Source organism: Notolepis coatsorum (genome assembly GCF_963971535.1).
Source record: "Notolepis coatsorum genome assembly, chromosome: 1".
Lineage (NCBI taxonomy): Eukaryota > Metazoa > Chordata > Actinopteri > Aulopiformes > Paralepididae > Notolepis > Notolepis coatsorum.
Genome location: NC_140165.1, coordinates 61,861,326 through 61,885,809, shown reverse-complemented (window position 1 = coordinate 61,885,809; position 24,484 = coordinate 61,861,326). Strand labels below are relative to the sequence as shown.

Here is a 24,484-nt window from a genome sequence, read left to right as displayed (position 1 = left end):
AACCTCCAAATGCTTTTAAAGAATGTCGCAGCTGAGCTAACCAAGCTGAAAGTGTGGTTTGATGTAAATAAATTATCATTAAATATAAAAAAAAAAAAAAAATCATGATATTTGGTAAACGTGATATACAAGTAAATACACCGGTTGAACTAATGATTGATAGTATTAAACTGGAGAGGGTATTTGAGAATACATTTCTGGGTGTGATAATAGACCACAAACTCAACTGGAAACCTCATCAAATATGTCGGGACTAAATTGGCACGGAGTGTTGGTGTTTTATGCAAGATAAGACACATTCTAAACCAAAACACACTGTATACACTGTACTGTACACTCTTCCTACCATATATGAGCTACTGTGCGGAGGTGTGGGGTAATACCTATAAAAGCACTCTACAGCCAATATGCACCATGCAAAAAAAAAAGCAATAAGAATAATCAACAATGTAGGATATTATGAACACACCAATAACTTATTTATAAAGCTACAAGCATTGAAATTTATGGACCTAGTGGATTTCAAAACTGCCCGTATTGTATACAAAGCCAGATACAAACTAATCCCAGGCAACATAAAAAAATGGTTCAGAGACAGGGAAGGAGAATATAACTTAAGAGGGAGAGGGAATCTTAAACAACCAATGGTACACACCACGCTGAAAAGCATGTGCATATCGGTGTGTGGAGTGAAGTTGTGGAATAATTTACCCGAATACATCAAACTGAGTAAACATGTGGCACAATTTAAAAAGCAGCTAAAAAAATACAGATTAGAGAAATACAGAAATGAGTATTGAGGATAAACAAAGTTATATTGTGTATGTAGTGCTGTACTATATTCACTGCTGTCAAGTGAATCAAGTTTTTTCTTTTAATCTTTTAATATAAGTAAAAGTACAAATTCTATATTGTAATATACTAAATTATGTTGTATCTAGTAAAATATATGGAAGAACAAATATAAATGTAAGGGGGTAGGGATCAATAAGCCTAGCTTCCCTCTACTCCTTTTTTGGACATGTCTGCTAACCAAACACATTGCTCTTGACCTTTTGTTTATAATTCCCTTTTTTTTTTGTGTTTTTTAATTTGTTGTTATGATTGTTTGGTTTGACGGAACAACCGTGAGTTGTTTGGAGAAATATGGAGAATAACATGTTCAAAAATATACTTTTCATTCATTCATTCATTCATTCATTCATAACTAGGAGGGATATGAGGACTGTGTGTAACTAGGAGAGATATGAGGACTGTGTGTGTAACTAGGAGAGATATGAGGACTGTGTGTAACTAGGGGTATGAGGACTGTGTAACAAGGAGGGATATGAGGACTGTGTAACTAGGAGGGATATGAGGACTGTGTGTAACTAGGAGAGATATGAGGACTGAGTGTAACTAGGAGGGATATGAGGACTGTGTAACTAGGAGGGATATGAGGATTGTGTGTAACTAGGAGGGATATGAGGACTGTGTAACTAGGAGGCATATGAGGACTCTGTGTAACTAGGAGAGATATGAGGACTGTGTAACTAGGAGGGATATGATGACTGGGTGTAACTAGGAGGGATATGAGGACTGGGTGTAACTAGGAGGGATATGAGGACTGTGTAACTAGGAGGGATATGAGGACTCTGTGTAACTAGGAGAGATATGAGGACTGTGTAACTAGGAGAGATACGAGGACTGTGTGTAACTAGGAGGGATATGAGGACTGTGTGTAACTAGGAGGGATATGAGGACTCTGTGTAACTAGGAGAGATATGAGGACTGTGTGTAACTAGGAGGGATATGAGGACTGTGTGTAACTAGGAGGGATATGAGGACTGTGTGTAACTAGGAGAGATGAGGACTGTGTAACTAGGAGATATATGTGGACTGTAACTAGGAGGGATATGAGGACTGTGTGTAACTAGGAGGGATATGAGGACTGTAACTAGGAGGGATATGAGGACTGTGTAACTAGGAGAGATATGAGGACTGTAACTAGGAGAGATATGAGGACTGTAACTAGGAGGGATATGAGGACTGTGTGTAACTAGGAGGGATATGAGGATTGTGTGTAACTAGGAGAGATATGATGACTGTGTGTAACTAGGAGAGATATGAGGACTGTGTGTAACTAGGAGAGATATGAGGACTGTGTGTAACTAGGAGGGATATGAGGACTGTGTAACTAGGAGAGATATGAGGACTGTGTGTAACTAGGGATATGAGGACTGTGTGTAACTAGGAGGGATATGAGGACTGTGTATAACTAGGAGGGATATGAGGATTGTGTGTAACTAGGAGGGATATGAGGGACTGTGTGTAACTAGGAGGGATATGAGGACTGTGTAACTAGGAGAGATATGAGGACTGTGTAACTAGGAGGGATATGAGGACTGTGTGTAACTAGGAGGGATATGAGGACTGTATGTATAACTAGGAGGGATATGATGACTGTGTAACTAGGAGGGATATGAGGACTGTGTGTAACTAGGAGGGATATGAGGACTGTATGTATAACTAGGAGGGATATGATGACTGTGTGTAACTAGGAGGGATATGAGGACTGTGTGTAACTAGATGGGATATGAGGATTGTGTGTGTGTAACTAGGAGGGATATGAGGACTGTATGTGTAACTAGGAGGGATATGAGGACTATGTGTAACTAGGAGGGATATGAGGACTATGTGTAACTAGGAGGGATATGAGGATTGTGTGTGTGTGTGTGTGTGTGTGTGTGTGTAACTAGGAGGGATATGAGGACTGTGTAACTAGGAGGGATATGAGGACTGTGTGTAACTAGGAGCGATATGAGGACTGTAACTAGGAGGGGTATGAGGATTGTGTGTGTGTAACTAGGAGGGATATGAGGACTGTGTAACTAGGAGGGGTATGAGGATTGTGTGTGTGTGTAACTATGAGGGATATGAGGACTGTGTGTAACTAGGAGGGATATGAGGACTGTGTGTAACTAGGAGGGATATGAGGACTGTAACTAGGAGGGATATGAGGATTGTGTGTAAGTTAGTGCTCTCACCAGTATCTCACTATGATTATAGTTAGTGCTCTCATCACTATATAACTGGAAAATGAAAATGCAGACATCTGGCACAAACCGCTGTCCGGGGACACTGATGTGTTTGAAACAGTGAGGATGAGAAATGGTCTGATCTTGCTGTAAACAAATAGTTTTTGATTTGCCTTCTTGACTAAGCTATTGTTGTGATGTGTGTAAGTGAGGTGTGTGTCAAGAGTTACTCCAAGGTATTTATTACTAGTGCCTGTTGTCTTTAACTGTAGTGTCTGTCTGCTGTCTTCATAACCACACTGTGTGTCTGTACTTCTTTATTATCTCCCGTCCTCCCCAATTTTTGAACTCACCAGCCACTACTGACACACACATTGGGGGATGTTTTATAAATATAATATAATAATTTGTGCTTCACCAAAAAATTTGGTCAGCAGCCGCCACTGATATGTATATATATCTGTGTGTATATCTGTGTGTATATATCTATGTATATATATGTTTATATATCTGTGTATCAGCTACAGGTGCAGGATGATCAGGGGGTCAACATGGGAGTAGAAAGCACCTTAACCCTGAGGAGACTACTGGTCTGGACCTTTGACCCCAAAGTGAGACTGAAGACGTTGGCTGCTCTGGTGGACTTCTGCCAAGGTGGGCCTGGGACCAGGGGGCTGGGACCTGGGCAGGGGCCAGGGGGCTGGGCTGGGACCAGAGCAGGGGCCAGGGGGCTGGGCTGGGACCAGGGGGCTAGGCTGGGACCAGAGCAGGGGGCAGGGGCCAGGGCTGGGACCAGAGAAGGGGGCAGGGACCAGGGGCCAGGGTTGGGACCAGAGCAGGGGGCAGGGCCCAGGGCTGGGACCAGAGCAGGGTGCTGGGCTGGGACCAGAGCAGGGGGCAGGGCTGGGACCAGAGAAGGGGGCTGGGCTGGGACCAGAGCAGGTGCTACAGTCAGATGAACGGATACGATGTGTCTTGTGTCTTATATGAGACGCATCATGTGGCTCTACCTGTGATACAGTTGTCATGGTGCTGTTTCATTCAAAGCAGCATAATTCTAATCACTGAATCGTTATAATACATCTGCAAGGGACACTTTTTAGATTAACTTAACTTAAAACAGAAAATACTTGTATAATTGTATGATTTGTATATAATATCATTGGTATAGTATATATCCAAACCTTTTCATGGATCCATGACGGTACACAGTAGCTTACTATCCGCAGTTGTTATAACCACTAAACCACTAACTACTAAAGATCGGTGAGGAAATAACAAAATAAATCAAATAAAGCAGCAATTACATTTTCGTTGACATATTTATTTCTTGGTCTCTTCCAACATGGCGGACGCATGTTGACGTTGTGTTGTTCCCGCAGGGCGGAAGGGAGGCGAGCTGGCGTCGGCCGTCCACGCCTACGGCAAGACCGGAGACCCCCAGATGAGGGCGCTGGTGCAGCACATCCTGAGCCTGGTGTCCCACCCCATCCTCAACTTCCTGTACCGCTGGATCTACGATGGAGAGCTGGAGGACACCTACCACGAGGTATATATACTGTTATATATACTTTAATATATCATACATGTATATTAGGGCTGGGCGATTAATCGAAATAAAATCGCGATCTCGATTCATAGACCTATGCAATCTCATTTCTAAATTATGACCTTTTTTATTAAAAATAAATAAAACATAAGGTTCTCCGCTTTCTCCCCAAATGTTCGCGCTTTTCCTCGAACCACTTGCTATCGCACTAAGGACTAATCAAGACATCAAAGGGGTAATAGCGGGACAGGTGGAACATAAACTATTTTTATATGCGGATGATATCTTATTGGTATCCAGCAATCCCCAAACAGCAGCTGGGGTCATTGGAACTGTTATCGAGTCCTTCTCCGAAATTTCTGGATACACAATCAACTGGAGCAAGTCAGAAGCAATGTCTCTCTCTAAGTGCTGTCCCCCTGCTATTAGGAGGGGATGGCAGTACAGGTGGATGCCGTCAGGGTTGATATACCTAGGAATAAAGCTGATCCCAGGTCTGAAAGAGATAATACAAGCCAATATTGCCCCTATAATCGAACACGTTAGTGCTCTGACCCAGAATTGGGCCAAGATGAATATGTCCCTCCTTGGGAAGATAAACTTAGTAAAAATGATATTGGCTCCCAAATTAAATTATATCCTATATATGCTGCCGCTGACTCTCCCGACTCAGTTACTCAAACAGTATGACAAAGTCATTAATGTATATTTGTGGGGGGGCAAAAGGCCACTATTTGGTTGGGCCAAAATGTATGCAGCAAAGGAAAATGGTGGCTTATCCCTGCCTAAGCTAGACTGGTATCACTATGCGTTTTCGCTCTCCCAGCTCTCCAAATTGAATCACTCGACTGAGGAGGCACCTGCTTGGGTCAAGATAGAGGAGGAAATGGTATATCCCTCATCTCTGGAATCCTTCCTGACACAATCAGACAGACCTATACCTTTTAAGAACCCTCTAATGGCGTTTGCCAGGGAAACTTGGAATCAGTCGCACAGGCTGACTGGTGATAGCCCATATCTGACTACAAGAGCCTCTATATGGTATAATAAAAAACTAAAGATTGGTAAGAAATCAGTCATATGGGACGACTGGATTAAAAGGGGGATACATGTACTAGGTGATATAGCCGGGGAAGATGGGGTATTACCTTTTGAGGATATTAGAGAGGACTTTGGTATAGATAATAAAAACTTCTATAAATTCCTACAGATTAGACATTGTATATCGTCATCAATGGGAGGGCCAAAATGTGGCCCGATTACTGCAATTCAAGAAATATTTTATAAAGGATGGCGTAGGAAAGGCGGTGCGTCAAGATTCTATGATGTTATAAGGGAACACAATGCACCCAGGTTGAGCTGGGAGAACGATGTACGTGAGGATATTACTGAGGAAATATGGGAGAAGCTGGTATCCAAATGGGGTAAATTCTCGCGGGAGGCACAATCACAACTTATCTTTTACAAAGTTTTAAACAGAAGCTATTGGACGCCTAGTAAACTGGCCAGACTAAAGTTAAGGGACAGTGACATCTGCTGGAGATGTGAGAAGGAGACAGGCACTTTACTACATATGTTATACGAATGTGAGAAAGTCCGGAAAATGTGGGATCAAATTGTGATATTCCTAAGTAAAGTTTTGAATGTAAAGGTGAATAACTCCCCAATGGCATGTGTTTTGGGTATAGTACCGAAAGAGATTAAACTGCCTAAATACCAGGGAATGTGGTATAGAATGGCCATGATATCAGGGTGTAGAATTGCCTTACGACATTGGAAATCTTCTTCTTCTTCTTCTTATTTGAATTTCCGGCAGTGTAGACGCATCGTGGCGTATTACTGCCCTCCGCAATTCTTTTTATGGGCTCTTCTTCTTCTCCTTCTTCTCCTTCTTCACCGTCTTTTTCTCCTTCTACTGGACCCCGTCATCAACTACATTGTCCATTGGAGTGCAGCTAATGCTGCTACTTCCTGTCTGAGCCCCCCTCCGCGGGACCCTCCTTGCCCCCTGCAATCTTATTCTGGGCTGCTTTGTCCCTCACAGCCCCCTCAGCCAATTCGCTATACACCTCCTCCCAGCCCAGACCTTCCAACCCATTGATATTACTTTTAAAGAATGGATGGAACTAATGTTCCGGACAGCATCATATGAAAGGGTAACATATAGAGTCGCAGGGAGAGAGGATATCTTTGCTGAGGTATGGGACAGTTTTCTACACCTGACTGAACGGTCTGGGGACGAATGATTAAGGTGGGGTTTCAGTATTATCAATGATGAAGGTGAAAAATGGGATCTGACCTGATGGTACCTATACTTTATATTGTATTATGTATGTATTTGCCAGCGTTTCCGTTAGCCGGTAATTACCGGTATTTGACCGACAAAATCTGTTGAAGTCCGACATATTTAAAGGATAACTCCACTATTTTGGGAAATTAGCTTATTTAACATCTTCCCTGGAGTTAGACAAGAAGATGCATACCTTTTTTGTCTCTGTGCGTGCATTTTAGCTTTGGGAATAGATGCTCCGTTAGCATAGCTTAGCTTCATCACTGGAAGTGAGGCAGGACAGTAGCCTTACAGTGCCTTACAGTGTATTGCAAGGTCTGACATTGACCAAACTTGATATGCATGACCTTGGTGGGCTCTAGGTCAACTCCTGAAAAGGGGGTCAATGTCAGACCTTGCAATCAAAAGTTAGGGGCGCACTGAAATTATGGCAAGGGTTATTAGCCCCCTAACTTTTGATTGCAAAGTCTGACATTGACCCCCTTTTCAGGAGTTGACCTAGAGCCCACCAAGGTCATGCATATCAAGTTTGGTCAATGTCAGACCTTGCAATACACTGTAAGGCATTGTAAGGCTACTGTCCTGCCTCACTTCCAGTGATGAAGCTAAGCTATGCTAACGGAGCATCTATTCCCAAAGCTAAAATGCACGCACAGAGACAAAAAAGGTATGCATCTTCTTGTCTAACTCCAGGGAAGATGTTAAATAAGCTAATTTCCCAAAATAGTGGAGTTATCCTTTAATCTCTCCGGTCTTAATGTCTGGTGAAAATAATTCCCTGAGTCGAAGCACAATTTGATTATTTGAATTGTATTAAAATAGGCTAAAATTAAATAGCCTATGCGATGAACGAAACAATCATTACATTTGTTTCATCGTTGCTTCACCAAGCAGGTATAATAATGTTGTCAGCGAGAGCTTAGTGCTGGGTTTTGCGAGTGCATGTGTAGCTGCAGAGCCGGAGCAGCAGCGGCCATTACAGCGGCCATTGCAGTACTCCAATTCAGCCATTGGCAATTCAATGTTGGGTGGGGGGCGCTGCTGTGCGGTCCCCAGATAGAGCCAGAAAAGAGCCAATAACAGCTGAATCTGCTGCTCTGCATCGACATACTCTTGCAAATAAGTCGTTGGGAGGTGGAGAGAGAGAGTCGTCACGCAAACCCACGATAATGTTGCCGTCTCTCTCTGCCAAATTTCTCAGTTCTTCGCTTGATATAATTAATACAAATGTCCAATATAACCAAATTCGTTAGCTCATAAAAATGTGATTATAACAGACTGCTGTTTATTATTGTCGGGCGACTGCCCACAGACACCTATTTGATTTAAAGTCGGCAGCAGCATGGAGTCTCGGGACTTATTTTATTTGGAATATAATGGCTTTATACGCAAAAGTAGCCTAGTTTTAAGTCAAAATATTATAAATCTACATGCCTTGATGATGTCATTCTTTTGTTTTGTTGTCATTCTTTTGCCTATCAATTGTTTTTAAGCTCAATAAACTCTGACCGGAATTTCTCTCATTTGACCGGTAGATTGAAATCTACCGGACACTGAGGCCGGCAACAATTTTTTCTAACGGAAACCCTGGTATATGCATTAACGTATATGCATCTTGGTTATATATGCACATATAGTAATTTTTTTATTTTTTTTGTAAGTACTTTTTTAATTTCCATGTCTGTTTTTGGTATGTCTGTATAAGTCTTTTGTATGTTTTATATGTCAATACGAAAAAGAAAAAAACAAATCTTGGACTTTGCATATTATGCTGTTGAAAGATGTCTCTTGAATATTTGTAATATTTGTGCAAAAATATATATAAAAAAAAAAAACATGAACTTTTTACTTAACTTTTTTAAATGATGACGATTCTGACTTGAGTTATTTTGTATGTTACAAGAGACTTTAAGTTTAAGTCAAGCACTTTCATATTATGTTATGTTTAAGTAAACCTGTTAAGCTGTAGCCCTATTTTCAGAAATTTCGCCTAAAGGTACATGCCTAAGTAAATGGAAGATTGCTCCACTTCTACAAGGCCAATTTGCATGTTCTTGGTATCTAAGAACATCTAGGGACCTGGGGGTATGTATTTCCATATTCCGTATTTTATAGTGTCTGTTACTAGGCTTGAGTAAATTGTAATTAAAAAAGGGAGAATATAAATTATGATTTATTTTTGCATCTGTGCCGGTGAATAACACTATGTTACAATTGTTACAATTGTTACAAAACCGAGCTCGCTCACTGAGCTCATTCAGCACCTTCTTGAGATCAAGTGTAAAAAAAATCTAAGCAAATGAATAAAGGGAAGATGATTAAACAGAAGGATTTGTAGATACAGTAATAAATGATAATCGATTTGAATTATAAATTCATATTTGACCTTGAACTTGACCTTATTATGGCCAAATCATATATCTATGGATAGGGAAAATGCTCCTTTTTCCAATGGCAGGGTTAAATCTGGATTTAGTCATTTCCTCTCGGTTTTACGATAAAACTGATATAATTAGCATTTTTTCGATAAATTCTTATTTTCTGTAAATCTTACAAAACATCGGTAAAAATGAAAATATACACTTTGACTGCTGTTATAGGGTTGTGGTCTTTACTCCTGGCTAAAATGTAAAAAAAAAAAAAAAAAAAAAAAAAAAAAAACCTCTTAACATCCAAGGGCCCTCATGAGGACGATTCACGACGCGCCACTTTGCCGACTTCTAGCGGCTCGGGTGTGCATTTCTTTTAATAAAATATATAGATAGAATTAAAGCCCTATTTGTTGCCTGTCGATTGCCCTTTCAGAAATCCGTTCAGCGGTTCTCGAGTTACATGCCGATATGTGAGGCGTGCGCCAAAGTACACATTACTAACCCCGACCTCCGGGGGCTCTAGCTCCGTCAATCATTTGGCGATCTCGAAGATCTTTGGACAGGGTTGTAGCCAATGAGTGTGGCTTTCCAATGATACCCCATGATATGATAATTGGGGATCTAATACGGTCTCTATTGATCGATTTATGATAAAGAAAAGCAGGGTCCCCCAATTGGGGGACCTACAGGCTTAAAGGCCCACTTGCAGGTTAAACCCTACTCTTCAATTATGGGTAGTTTACATCATTGGTATCTAATTTCATTATTTATTTATTTCCATTTGACGCCGGAAATTCCACTCAGAAAGGGTTAAAAATGTCCACGCACGAATAACATGTATGGAGCCAATCAAAAAGCTTATCAGATGCTATCAGTGCTGTGACGTCACTGAAGGTAACTTTTCCCTACCTCTCAGCCACTACAATGGAGTTTGACGAGTGCAGAAAGCCATTTCCTTGATCCAAATGGACGCCTTATAAGACGAAAATGGGTTTAATCATCGGAGAGACTTTGATGGACCTCCACTACTGCATTTTTGGTTGAAACAAAGGTAGTTATAAGGTTTTTAATGTCGTAAAAAAAGAACTGCATTTACCACTTGGCAGCCTGTTGTTCAGTACAGCAGCGCTATTGGCTGTCGCCTTATGCCCGTCACGGGTCATAGTACCAAGCTAGCTATATGGCTCTGGCTAACGTTAACGTGACCCCGCTAACGTTAGCATTATGTCTACTGTCGTGAACCATTTTAAATCGGGGCATGTAGAAGAGTTCTCAGACCTGTGGGGCAAAGCACTGCACGCATCATGCCGGCTAGCAAGCTACACGTCACGGCATGTTGATACGATAGTAGCCCCTTTCATGACTGATGCACTCGGTGCATCACAGTCATGAAACAAGCTACCACGATAGCTAACTAACGTTACCGTTACAAGCTCAAACACCTTATAACTACTACTGTCGTGTCCATAAGTTCCCTGGCAGAATACTTTGTTTGTGAGGACAAAGGTATACAGGAGTTAGGAGTTTCGAGAATGCCGGCTAGCAAGCTAACTTAGCTACTAACGTTATATACACAATATGTACAACGACACAATGATTTACATTAGTATTTACAAATATGGTAACGTGGTTGTGGCTTTTACAAATAGTGGTTAGCTTTAGAGATAAATGGCTATGATCACGGAGCAATAGTGTTAGGTGAAACAGATACTAGATCCTCGGCTAGTAGTAGCAAGAAGGCTCTTTGCTTCCGCCACTACCTGCATGTGATTCTCAGCACCCCTCGCTGCCCTGATACCTTGTGTGACGTCATCATTAACACTTTCAATGCCGGAGCTTAACGTGGTAAAACCCCGTTGAATGCTGCCACCCACTTCAATGATAGCGTTGTGAACGCATAATCTCAGTCTTAAATTATGGCTATGTGTCTAATCTGCCCGTCGTTTATCAATGACTTGTTTGCAGTCAACATTGTTGAGACGGATTGTTTTTTAATCGGTTAATTTCCGTTTTATAGCATTTTGAAAAGCCCTAGTTTTTCAGGAAAATATATAGATTCCGTGATGATCGCCCTTTACTGGAATATTCTGGCATACACAAAAACGTTGTCATTTTTCAGCCTATTTATGAATCGTTTTCAAATAAACGCTAGATTATCGATAGTATATGTGTACTTATGCACGCTATAGAAGCGATCTGAGAAATATATTCTCTCATTTCCTGATCAGCGAGCACACACACACACACACACACACACACACACACACACATATAGGGCACACGTTGATATATCTGTGAAAAAAGACTGGTCAAATAGATTCCTTACCTCAGATCAGATGTTATATTGTAAAAGATTGCTGTGCACATATTGCACATATTGTAAAAGATTATTACAATTCCTGATCGCCATTCCAAATATCGATCGCGTTTATTGATTCAGCGTTGGGTGCTGGAAATACATAATCCACGCTGTTCTGAGGGTCGGCGAAGACTTGGATCTCTTCAGATGCCTCGCCCCCCCATCAGTCTAAACCAATGGGGTGCAGTTACACAGAGAGAGGCGATAGGGGGCGATATTTTCCCAATTGAGCTCAGAGAGAGTCTGCAACACTAGCATGAGGCTCGATTGATGAAATATGAATTCAAATCGCTAATAAAAAAAATACAACAAACAAATGCTATATGTCGTTAGTGGCACTCAACTGGCGGCATGAACTAACGACAACGCGTCCCTGGCACTCAAAGTGTTAAGATGACACACGCACGCTATGAAACATGGATTAAAATATGCATGTGAGTGGTGGTTGTGGTTGGGCGGACAAAATGTTTGATAAAAACGCTAACGAGGGGTGCTCCAGTAGCACACCATGTGCCGCGCTGCGTCGCGGAATACCGTGCTGCGTCACGGACCTGGTTGACTCCGAGTTCGATTCCCGGACTCGCCGTCATTTGCCGAATGTCTTCCCCTGCTCTCTCTCCCGTTTCACCCTACATCTGTCGGTCATACTTGACCAGAAAAGCGATAAACGCAAAAAAATGAAGTTAAAAAAAAACGCTAACGAAAAGAAATTCCCCTCTTCATGAAAGTCACCGTTGGCCTAGTCCACATTGTTTATTGAACAAAAATACAACATGCAAGTGGGCCTTTAACAGGTTAAGTCAAGCACTTTGATATGTTATGTTGTCTGTTTAAGAAAGAGTGCAATAAATGATTTTATTGAAAAAATAAGAATCGTGTGAGAATTGTGATCCCAATTCTTAGAGAAAAATCGTGATTCACATTTGAGCAAGAATCGCCCAGTCCTAATATATAATATATATATATACACACACACACTCCCTGTACCAATGGAGAGGTGAAAGATACCTACCATGAGGCATATATACACACAGTATAAATACTATAATATATATACCTACCACAAGGTATACATTTAGCAGAAATACTGTAATACATTCACAGATACACATGTATATATATATATATATATATATATATATATATATATATATATATATATATATATATACTCAATGTCCCGTTATTTACAGTTATTCACAGGTGGCAGTGCACTTAGGACACACTCACACACTCACTCAATTTAATCGTGCACACAGCACTTTCCCAGCGTTGTGAGGTCATTATTGAGTGGTGGTGTGTAGAGGTCCTGTATCAGCTGTAGTGTTAGTTATAGCTTTGTTCCCAGAACAGTTGAAAGGCTCTTCACAGCTCACGCTCCCCGCAGCGCAGGAATAGAACTCCTAAATCACACGGTGTAGCACAGAGTCATCCTGCCTGTCCGGGCGGCACGGTGGCACAGTGGTTAGCACTGCTGCCTCACAGCAAGACGGTCCTGGGTTCAGTGGTTAGCACTGCTGCCTCACAGCAAGAAGGTCCTGGGTTCACCGTGGTTAGCACTGCTGCCTCACAGCAAGAAGGTCCTGGGTTCAGCTGCCTCACAGCAAGAAGGTCCTGGGTTCACAGTGGTTAGCACTACTGCCTCACAGCAAGAAGGTCCTGGGTTCAGTGGTTAGCACTGCTGCCTCACAGCAAGAAGGTCCTGGGTTCAGTGGTTAGCACTGTTGCCTCACAGCAAGAAGGTCCTGGTTCAGTGGTTAGCACTGCTGCCTCACAGCAAGAAGGTCCTGGGTTCACAGTGGTTAGCACTGCTGCCTCACAGCAAGAAGGTCCTGGGTTCAGTGGTTAGCACTGTTGCCTCACAGCAAGAAGGTCCTGGGTTCAGTGGTTCGCACTGCTGCCTCACAGCAAGAAGGTCCTGGGTTCAGTGGTTAGCACTGTTGCCTCACAGCAAGAAGGTCCTGGGTTCAGTGGTTAGCACTGCTGCCTCACAGCAAGAAGGTCCTGGGTTCAGTGGTCAGCACTGCTGCCTCACAGCAAGAAGGTCCTGGGTTCAGTGGTTAGCACTGCTGCCTCACAGCAAGAAGGTCCTGGGTTCAGTGGTTAGCACTGCTGCCTCACAGCAAGAAGGTCCTGGTTCACCGTGGTTAGCACTGCTGCCTCACAGCAAGAAGGTCCTGGTTCACTGTGGTTAGCACTGCTGCCTCACAGCAAGAAGGTCCTGGGTTCAGTGGTTAGCACTGCTGCCTCACAGCAAGAAGGTCCTGGTTCAGTGGTTAGCACTGTTACCTCACAGCAAGAAGGTCCTGGTTCACCGTGGTTAGCACTGCTGCCTCACAGCAAGAAGGTCCTGGGTTCAGTGGTTAGCACTGCTGCCTCACAGCCAGAAGGTCATGGGTTCACCGTGGTTAGCACTGCTGCCTCACAGCAAGAAGGTCCTGGTTCAGTGGTTAGCACTGTTACCTCACAGCAAGAAGGTCCTGGTTCACCGTGGTTAGCACAGCTGCCTCACAGTCAGAAGGTCCTGGGTTCAGTGGTTAGCACTGCTGCCTCACAGCCAGAAGGTCCTGGGTTCAGTGGTTAGCACTGCTGCCTCACAGCAACAAGGTCCTGGGTTCACAGTGGTTAGCACTGCTGCCTCACAGCTAGAAGGTCCTGGTTCAGTGGTTAGCACTGCTGCCTCACAGTCAGAAGGTCCTGGGTTCAGTGGTTAGTACTGCTGCCTCACAGCAAGAAGGTCCTGGGTTCAGTGGTTAGTACTGTTGCCTCACAGCCAGAAGGTCCTGGGTTCAGTGGTTAGCACTGCTGCCTCACAGCAAGAAGGTCCTGGGTTCAGTGGTTAGTACTGTTGCCTCACAGCAAGAAGGTCCTGGGTTCAGTGGTTAACACTCCTGCCTCACAGCAACAAGGTCCTGGGTTTGAACCCCAGCAGGGGGTCTTTCTGTGTGGAGTTTGCATGTTCTCCCTGTGTTCGTGGCTTTCCTCCAGGTACTCTGGTTTCCTCCCACACCATAAAGACATGCAAGGTAGGCAGGGACTACAGATGAAAACTAGCTCATTAGCTAATTCTGGCACATTTACATTGATGTGGAAACTGAAGATGTTGATTAATGTGCACTGTCCCTGGGTAAACAAAATTAATAAATAAAAACGTAAAAGTATAGATACTGTGTAGCACACAGTCCTCCTGCCTGTCAGGGTGGCTGATGGGTACTGAGTGGCTTCCTGAGAGGAACCATTAGGAAGTGTCAGAGGGGAGCCTGGAGGGGGAAGTAATGGGATGGAACACCAGGGGTCCTGACAGTGAGTCAGCTGCTCAGCCAGAGAGCCTGTCCGTCATGCGTCTCTACAATTCGTAGCCGCATTTCTGCAGACCCCTCTCTGATTGGTTGAGGCCATTTCTGCAGACCCCTCTCTGATTGGCCGAGCGAGCGCATGCGCATGAGCCGCGACAAGCTCCTCTACCCAGGAGTCGAAACTCCGTTAACACTTTGACTGCCTAAAAACGATTTACAACGTCTTTGCTGGCGATGCTAAAGTTGCCGGGGGACGCTGTACAGCGTCCTTATATCAATATTTCAAAAATCTGGAATCGGATTCATATTCCCCCTCCGCTGGCCTGAGATTCACCAGCAGGACCCACTGAGCTCTCTGGCGGTTCAGGAGCGCCATCTGGTGGCCGATCGGCGCAACTGCTTAACAGGAAGCGCAGTAGAGGTTTTGCTGGTCGGCCCTATTGCTTCCGGCCACTCGGGATAGGTTCCGGCACTCTAGCTCGTCACTCTACATAGCGATCGATTGCCAATAACTCGATAAACAACATGATTTGGACGTATATACCATTATACAAGCTGGAGATGGACCGGGTAATAATATATCCCATAATGATAAAATTTCTACTCGACGATGATCGCCCAACGGCGCGCGGAGACTGGGGTGAGTTTCAGCGTGTAACGTTACCATCTTCGATACTAACTGCTTTTATCAACATTTGACCCACATTAGATGATTGGTATAACGCTGCCCACGGAATTATAAACGCCCCCTCGCCCATCCGGTCAACATCAGATGACGTGTAGTAACTTCTAGAAGTACGTCTAGTTGGAATTTTTTATATCGCGCTGATTGCCATCAAACTGTATTTCATCATCAATATAATGCATTTGGGGCTATATATCACGTTATGGAGAAAGTTGCAGAAAGAGATGAAAACATACTTATACATTAGACCATACTTTACTATGAATATGTGAATGAAAAAGTTTAACGTTGCTACACAATGAACAATACATATAGGACTTTGAATGGGCCCTAATAATGGCAATGTAGCAATAGAATTTAAAAAGTTATAGCCCTGCAAAGAAGGGGACGTTCTCCATAGACAAATAGCGCTGGCAATCTATGGTATATCATTAATTTAACCCATGGCAGCCAAAGTGTTAAGCTCCAGAGAGAGAGGCTGAAAACCCACAGTTGTTGCCCGACGGATGGGAGCCGAATCCCGGATCCGAGTTTTCTGATGAATAGCCCCAAAACATGGAGGTCGCGAACGCAATTTATACGCATGGAAATATTGATTACGCCATAACGAATCATTAAAAAAATATACCGTTAACTGGAATATGTTGTGTGTGCCTTTACACATATGTTGGATAGGATTATGTAATTGGTTTGTCATTAAAAACCAATAATAATCGCTCGCCGGCTTCGCTGACCAGAGCTCTCTCAGATTCAAAGTTTTAATTGCAGCCTGGAACATACATGTTTCGGAACCAATGTGTAACTAGACAGTTACAATATAACATTTATATTAATTAACCCAGTTAATGCCTTAAGAGAAAGAGTCTGGTGGTCAATTGCTACGGAAATGTTGTGTCTTACTAATAACTAATTCCTTGGTCAATAGAAGTCTCTGTGATACTTTCTGAATATGATTTGGGAACATCAAATGGGCAGGCCGCGAAATAACAACGTTACAATGTACAGTTTCTGACAGCTGGCTGTGTTGTGAAATGTGCATAACGTTATGAATAAACCGCGAAGTCACGCGAAATAACGTACGCGACCTCCATGTTTTGGGGCTATTCATCAGAAAACTCGGATCCGGGATTCGGCTCCCATCCGTCGGGCAACAACCGTGGGTTTTCAGCCTCTCTCTTTGGAGCTTAACAGAGTTTCGACTCCTGGCTAGAGGAGCTTGTTGCGGCTCATGCGCATGCGCACGCTCGGCCAATCAGAGAGTGGTCTGCAGAAATGGCCTCAACCAATCAGAGAGGGGTCTGCAGAAATGCGGCTACGAATTGTAGAGACGCGTCCGTCATGGTGCCTCTGATAACATGCTGGGGGGGAGAGGAAGGGAGAAGATCTAGCCCTGACTCTTCACCTTTCACTCTGTTAATTCTCCACTGTTTCTGCAATCTGACTTCTCTCACTCTTTCTCTCCCTCCTCTCCCCCTGTTTCTCTCCCTTCACTCTTCCCTCGTTCTCTCTTTCCCTTCTCACACCCCTCTTTCTCTCTCCCTTCTCACACCCCTCTTTCTCTCTCCCTTATCCCCCCTCTTTCTCTTTCTCCCTCTCCCCCCTGTTTCTCTTTCCCTTCATTTTCTCTAAAATCGAAAGCAGAAGAAGAATCCACTGAATCCACTGTCGAACTAATAATATTTTGGCTTCTTAATAATAATAATAATTCATTTAAAGGGGCTATGTATTGCTATTCCTAGCACTATTTGGGCAACTTTACACAATTCCTGTGAGTCTATGTAACACATCTGTAAGGTTTATTCCAAAAAGAATCATTGTTTTATATTTCTAATCAAGTACTCAAAACCAGCATTTTTCTGTCTTAGGATTTCAAGCTGTTATTGGCTTGGCTCCACCCATACTAGCAGAATGCTTTGAGTGACAGCCACCCACCAAATAGCTCCGCCCATCTCCCCGTCCTTCCTTCCAGGTGAAGGTCTCAGGTTTCAGGTTTTTATTTCGACACAAAACATCTACCGATTTTACTAACTAATACAACATGGCTGTACATTATGTTTGGGATCCAGAGAGCGACCCACAGTATGATTCAGAAGAAGAAGTCGAGTTGCAACAGCGAGGCTTGCAAATAGTTTCCGATTGGTACGTTTATCTTGTATGTATGTAACGTTAGTTACAACGTTAGTATAATGGCTTGCCGAAAAGAGCGAGTAACGTTACTTACTTGACCAGCCAGCTTGCTTCGATAGCTTGCTATAAGTAACTTTACCTTGTTTACCTCTGACTAGTTGTGTTTGTATTGAGCAGTTTTTAATTATGACTAGCTTGCTTCAATAGTTTGCTATAACGTTACTTTATAAAGAGCAGCATACCGTTATATACAGTGTACTTCTGTCGCGTCCCAAATAGTAGGTACAAATCCTTTGTTTAGCACCATCCAGGATGCCACCCCAGCATCAAAAAATGTATTGCGTTGCGACAGAACTAGGAGGGTCCCCAAAAACGAACTTTGTCCATTGCTGGCGAAGTTCGGCATCCACGGGAAAAGCGTGCAAAGACGTATTAGTAGTACTAGCTTTACAGCCAGGAACAGAACATGTCCTGTAAGGCCTGCGGGGTTTGCTGGGTTTGCTCATCGTGGAAGATATGCAAGTGACCGCACTCCGGTTTCTCGGTACCTCTGTATTCTCGGTAGAATGGGGGCGGGCATTAGCTCCAACCACAGAGCCAATCGCATCACTGTGCGCTACCCAGCGGCCGTATGACGTGTATCGACGTGTATGACGCATATTGGCCGTTCAAAAAAAATATGACCTGATTTACTGGAGGACGAAAGGGCCTGGGCTGAATCTGAGCAATCCGCCAATATGGTATTTAGACCCTAAAACACATTGATACGAACTCCTATTACTATAATACAATGCTAGAGACTGAAAAATGACATTTATAATACATAGCCCCTTTAATTTATATAGCGCTTCTCAGTAACCCGAAGTCGCTGACAGTAGTCGGGAGCAAGAGTACAAACAAAGAAACGAAAGCAAAGAAACAAAAACAACAAAGAAACAAAAACAAAAGGAACATGAGACCATGGGGGGAACAGGGGAGACAGCATGACAGCACAAAAAAGACTGGAGACAGACATCAATCAGGTTGGAGGGGGGGGGGGGGGGGGGGGGTTTAAGGGTGGGGGGGGTTGAAGGCAAGGGAGAACAGGTGGGTTTTGAGGCGAGCTTTGAAGGTGGAGAGTGTAGGGGAGTCTCTGATGGACTGGGGGAGGGAGTTCCAGAGTCGAGGTGCAGTACGAGAGAAGGCCCGATCTCCGAAGTTTTTAAGCTTGGATGTCGGGACAGTGAGGGAGGCAGTGGAGGAGGACCGGAGGGAACGGGTGGGGCGGTAGGGAAGAAGGAGATCAGTCAGGTAGGGGGGGGGGCAGGCTGTGGAGGGCTTTGAAGGTGAGGAGTAGTGTTTTAAAGTTTATGCTGTGTTTGATCGGGAGCCAGTGGAGGGAGTGGAGGGAGTGGAGGACAGGAGTGATGTGTTCCAGCTTAGACTGGAGCTGGAGCCTCCTGAAGCCATTAGACGACCAGTGACCTCAATTAGCCTACTGGTGGATCCATATATATATATCAAACGAAGACTAATATATAATGCTGTTTTTAGTTTTCTTTATTAATTCTAATGATTTTTAAAGGTCCTATAGATGCGGCTGGGTGGCGCAGTGGACATTGCACTCGTCACCAACGCAAGAGACACCGGGTTCGACTCCGGCTGTCTGCGTTGCCTCCGGCTTGGGCCAGCCGTCATACTAACTCAATTGGCAGAGTCAGCGGGTGGAAGTCGATGGGTGGTAATCTGGACGTTGTGGACAGCGACTCCTACAGGTCGGTTGGGGACGACTGCACAGCAGAGACAGGAAATGGCGGGGGTAGTGTGAGCCTCCCACACGTTACACCTCGCCAATGAGAGTCCGCGCTAGCAGGTGAAAAGATGTGACGGGCTGCCTCCTCGTGTACCGGAGGGGACACGTGATGCAAGGCTTCTATCCTCCCTACAACCGGCCTGTGGGGGGCATATGCAAACAATGTTCAAGACAGGGGAGGGAAGAATTGGCACAATGGAATTGAGATGGGAGAAAAATAGAAAAAGGATCAAAAGTGGATACAAAAAATAAAGGTGCTATAGATAACATTCAGCCACTAGATGTCGGACTAGAGCATCAGCATGTCATCCAAGCAGGTGCTATAGATAACATTCAGCCACTAGATGTCATACTAGAGCACCAGCATGTCATTTATCCAAGCAGGTGCTATAGATAACATTCAGCCACTAGATGTCGCACTAGAGCACCAGCATGTAATTTATCCAATCAGGTCATGGGAAGTAACCATACATTTTGGACCCACACGTTTTTTTTTTTTTTTTTTTTTATTATTCGTGAATCAATACTTTTTGTGTGTCTGTGTAAAACCCACAGTTCTTCGTGGCGTCTGATCCCAACGTGAAGGCGGATCGTTTGTGGCACGACAAGTACTCTCTCAGGAAGTCCATGATCCCTTCTTTCATTACCATGGACCAGGCGCGCAAGGTACACACACACACACACACACACACACACACACACACACACACACACATTACCATGGACCAGGCTCACAAGGTACACACACACATTACCATGGACCAGGCTCACAAGGTACACACACACACACACACACACATTACCATGGACCAGGCTTGCAAGGTACACACACACACACACACATTACCATGGACCAGGCCTGCAAGGTACACACACACATAGGAGAATGTAAGCACAGATATAATTTAGTTGTATTTGTAGTATGGTGAGTCAGTTAAGTCAGGATATCCAGGAATCCATAGATCTAATCATTCTCTCTCTCTCTCTCTCTCTCTCTCTCTCTCTCTCTCTCTCTCTCTCTCTCTCTCTCTCTCTCTCTCTCTCTCTCTCTCTCTCTCTCTCTCTCTCTCTCTCTCTCTCTCTCTCTAGGTTCTGTTGATAGGTAAATCCATTAACTTCCTGCACCAGGTGTGTCATGACAGAACTCCACCTGGGACAATCACACCGACCTCCAAGCCTGCAGACGCACCCAAAGATGGTAGGTCATCTCTCTCTCTCTCTCTCTCTCTCTCTCTCTCTCTCTCTCTCTCTCTCTCTCTCTCTCTCTCTCTCGCTCGCTCTCTTGTCAGGATGTCTCTAGCTGCCTACATGGTGTCACTGTTTAGCACTGTTGCCTCACAACATAAATATATATTTACACACACACACACATCTAACACCAGTATCATTATGTGGACCAATATCTAACACCAGTATCATTATCTGGACCAATATCTAACACCAGTATTATTATCTGGACCAATATCTAACACCAGTATCATTATCTGGACCAATGTCTAACACCAGTATCATTATCTGGACCAATATCTAACACCAGTATCATTATGTGGACCAATATCTAACACCAGTATCATTATCTGGACCAATATCTAACACCAGTATCATTATCTGGACCAATATCTAACACCAGTATCATTATCTGGACCAATATCTAACACCAGTATCATTATCTTGACCAATATCTAACACCAGTATCATTATCTGGACCAACACCAGTATCGGTGCCCTAGTCACACATAGTGATGGATCCTGCGTGTGGTCGGGTGATTGATCAGGACCTCTCATCTAGACCTCCTTCTTATTGACGTGTAGCTGAAGACAGACTAGTAGACCCTCAGTGATCAATGATCTGACCACTCACTGTCCTTTACCTTGGGGAGGAGAGGAGAGGACAGGAGAGAGGGGCGGTGAGGAGAGGAGAGGACAGGAGAGAGGGGGGAGAGGAGAATAAAAGAGGAGAGGAAGGGAGGAGATCTTGTCAGAAACTCCTTGCCACTTTCACTCTATGTTGTGAAGGACATCGTTTAACTATCCACTGTTTCTCTCCCTCCCTCTCTCTCTCACTCCTCTCCCTCCCTCCTCTTCCTTCTCACCCCCCTCTTTCTCTCTCTGCCCTCTCTCTCCCTCTCTTTCTCCCCTCTCACTCCCTCTCTTTCTCTCTCCCTTCTCTCCCCCTGTTTCTCTCCCTTCACTTTCTCTCCACCCCTTTAACTATCCACTGTTTATCTCCCTCCCTCTCTCTCTCACTCCTCTCCCTCCCTCCCTCCCTCCTTCCTATTCCTTCTCACCCCCCTCTTTCTCTCTCACCCCCTTCTCCCTCCCTCTTTTTCTCTGCCCTCTCCCTCCCTCTCTTTCTCCCCTCTCACTCCCTCTCTTTCTCTCTCCCTTCTCTCCCTCTCTCCCCCTGTTTCTCCCTTCACTTTCTCTCCACCCCCTTTAACTATCCACTGTTTATCTCCCTCCCTCTCTCTCACTCCTCTCCCTCCCTCCTCTTCCTTCTCTCCCCCCTCTTTCTCTCTCTCCCCCCTCTTTCTCTCTCTCCCCTTCTCCCTCCCTCTCTTTCTCCCCTCTCACTCCCCTTGTTTCTCTCCCCCTGCCCCCCCCCCTCTCTCCCCCCCCAGCTGCACAGCTCCTCTCTGACCTGGAGGGGGCGTTCGAGGGGAAGATCGACGCCGCCTACTTGGACACCAGTAAATACCTGCTGAACGTGCTGAACCGCAACTACGCTCTGCTGGAGCACCTGCAGGCCATGAGGAGATACCTGCTGCTGGGGCAAGGCGACTTCATCAGACACCTGATGGACCTGCTCAAGTGAGGAGACACACACACACACACTGTACACACACACATTCGCTCACACACACACACACACACACACACACACACACAGTGCCAGCGTGTCGAAGTGTCATTGAGCAAGACACTTAACCCCTAATTGCTCCCGATGAGCAGGTCGGCACCTTGTATGGTCGCCTCCACGTTTGTGAGTGAGTGTGAGGCATAAGTTGTAAAGCGCTTTGGATAAAAGCTGTTATATAAAATACAGTCCGTTTAACATTATTTTATACAATTTTATCATTTCAAGTAAGACCAAATTCTTATTTTATTTATTGTGAAGGGTATGCATAATGTTGTTAATTCCACAACAAGAGATATGTAACGTTAATTACCTGAAACTATTCCGTTTGTTGGGGGGGGAAACCCTGCATACAGTATATCGGTATCGGAAATTAAGAGTTGGACAATATCGGTATATCGGTAAAAAAGCCAATATGGAACATCCCTAGTCATAACCTCCTGTGTGTTCCAGACCAGAGCTGGCCCGTCCAGCCACCACCCTGTACCAACACAACCTCACGGGCATCCTGGAGACGGCGGTGCGAGCCACCAACGCCCAGTACGACAACGCAGGCATCCTCAAGAGACTGGACGTCCGTCTGCTGGAGGTCAGAGGTCACTGTGTTCACCCCGCTAGAGATAACACTCTGTTCCACTGTTCGTCCCAGTAGAGGTCAGAGTTCACTGTTCAGTTCACTGTTCGTCCCAGTAGAGGTCAGAGTTCACTGTTCAGTTCACTGTTCGTCCCAGTAGAGGTCAGAGTTCACTGTTCGTCCCAGTAGAGGTCAGAGTTCACTGTTCGTCCCGGTAGAGGTCAGAGTTCACTGTTCGTCCCGGTAGAGGTCAGAGTTCACTGTTCGTCCCGGTAGAGGTCAGAGTTCACTGTTCGTCCCAGTAGAGGTCAGAGTTCACTGTTTGTCCCGGTAGAGGTCAGAGTTCACTGTTCGTCCCAGTAGAGGTCAGAGTTCATTGTTCGTCCCGGTAGAGGTCAAAGTTCACTGTTCGTCCCGGTAGAGGTCAGAGTTCACTGTTCGTCCCAGTAGAGGTCAGAGTTCACTGTTCGTCCCAGTAGAGGTCAGAGTTCACTGTTCGTCCCAGTAGAGGTCAGAGTTCACTGTTCGTCCCGGTAGAGGTCAGAGTTCACTGTTCGTCCCAGTAGAGGTCAGAGTTCACTGTTCGTCCCGGTAGAGGTCAGAGTTCACTGTTCGTCCCGGTAGAGGTCAAAGTTCACTGTTCGTCCCAGTAGAGGTCAGAGTTCACTGTTCGTCCCAGTAGAGGTCAGAGTTCACTGTTCGTCCCAGTAGAGGTCAGAGTTCACTGTTCGTCCCAGTAGAGGTCAGAGTTCACTGTTCGTCCCGGTAGAGGTCAGAGTTCACTGTTCGTCCCGGTAGAGGTCAGAGTTCACTGTTCGTCCCGGTAGAGGTCAGAGTTCACTGTTCATAGAGATGAAACAGTAGATATGTAACAGTAGAGTTGTAACTCTGAGGCTTATTAAAAGGCGTGGGGCTATGAAGAGGTTATATTATAGATATGGGGTGTAACGGTACACAAAAACCACGGTACGTACCTCGGTTTTCAAGTCAAGGTACAGTGGGGGAAAGTTTGGCTTTCCATGTTCCACTCAGGGGTGATGTAGTGTGCAGTAATTGTACTTGTAGGGCTGTCAACGAATATTCTATATTGAAATTAATAATCAACTTGTAAAGAAAATAATTTTTTTTTATATTAGATTGTGAAAAAAAACAGCCCCCGGTGGGCAGTCGTTAGTGGTTAACATACCGTTGTATTCGTTCGGTACACAGCCGTTTGGTACGGTACGGTACACACTGAAACGGTTCGGTACGGATACGTGTACCTTCACACCCCTAATATAGAGGCTTATGATACATAGAGGTTAGAATTACTTTGAACAAAGTCTCCTTTGCTTTGGATTCATTCCAACCATTCCAAAAAAGTGACGGCCCTCCTCTGCCCCCTAGTGGTGGCTCACATACATGACATGTGTCTTTGTTTCTTCCAGGTGTCTCCTGGAGACACGGGCTGGGATGTCTTCAGCCTGGACTACCATGTAGACGGACCCATCGCTACGGTAACACACCCTGACCCCTGACCCTGCTTGCTGTTTCACTTTGTTTACATCTTCTGTTCTGTTTTTCTCT

At 44.5% G+C, this 24,484-nt stretch overlaps 1 protein-coding gene across 1 annotated transcript in view; it reads left to right on the top strand.

The window, feature by feature from the left end:
- Window positions 1-24,484, top strand: part of tubgcp3 (tubulin gamma complex component 3) — a 111,116-nt gene that overhangs the window by 59,916 nt on the left and 26,716 nt on the right. Inside the window, 7 exon segments of the mRNA XM_084323527.1 lie at window positions 3,539-3,671; window positions 4,400-4,566; window positions 20,043-20,153; window positions 20,577-20,685; window positions 22,109-22,298; window positions 22,798-22,933; window positions 24,346-24,414. Coding sequence (XP_084179653.1) covers window positions 3,539-3,671; window positions 4,400-4,566; window positions 20,043-20,153; window positions 20,577-20,685; window positions 22,109-22,298; window positions 22,798-22,933; window positions 24,346-24,414 — 915 coding nt within the window.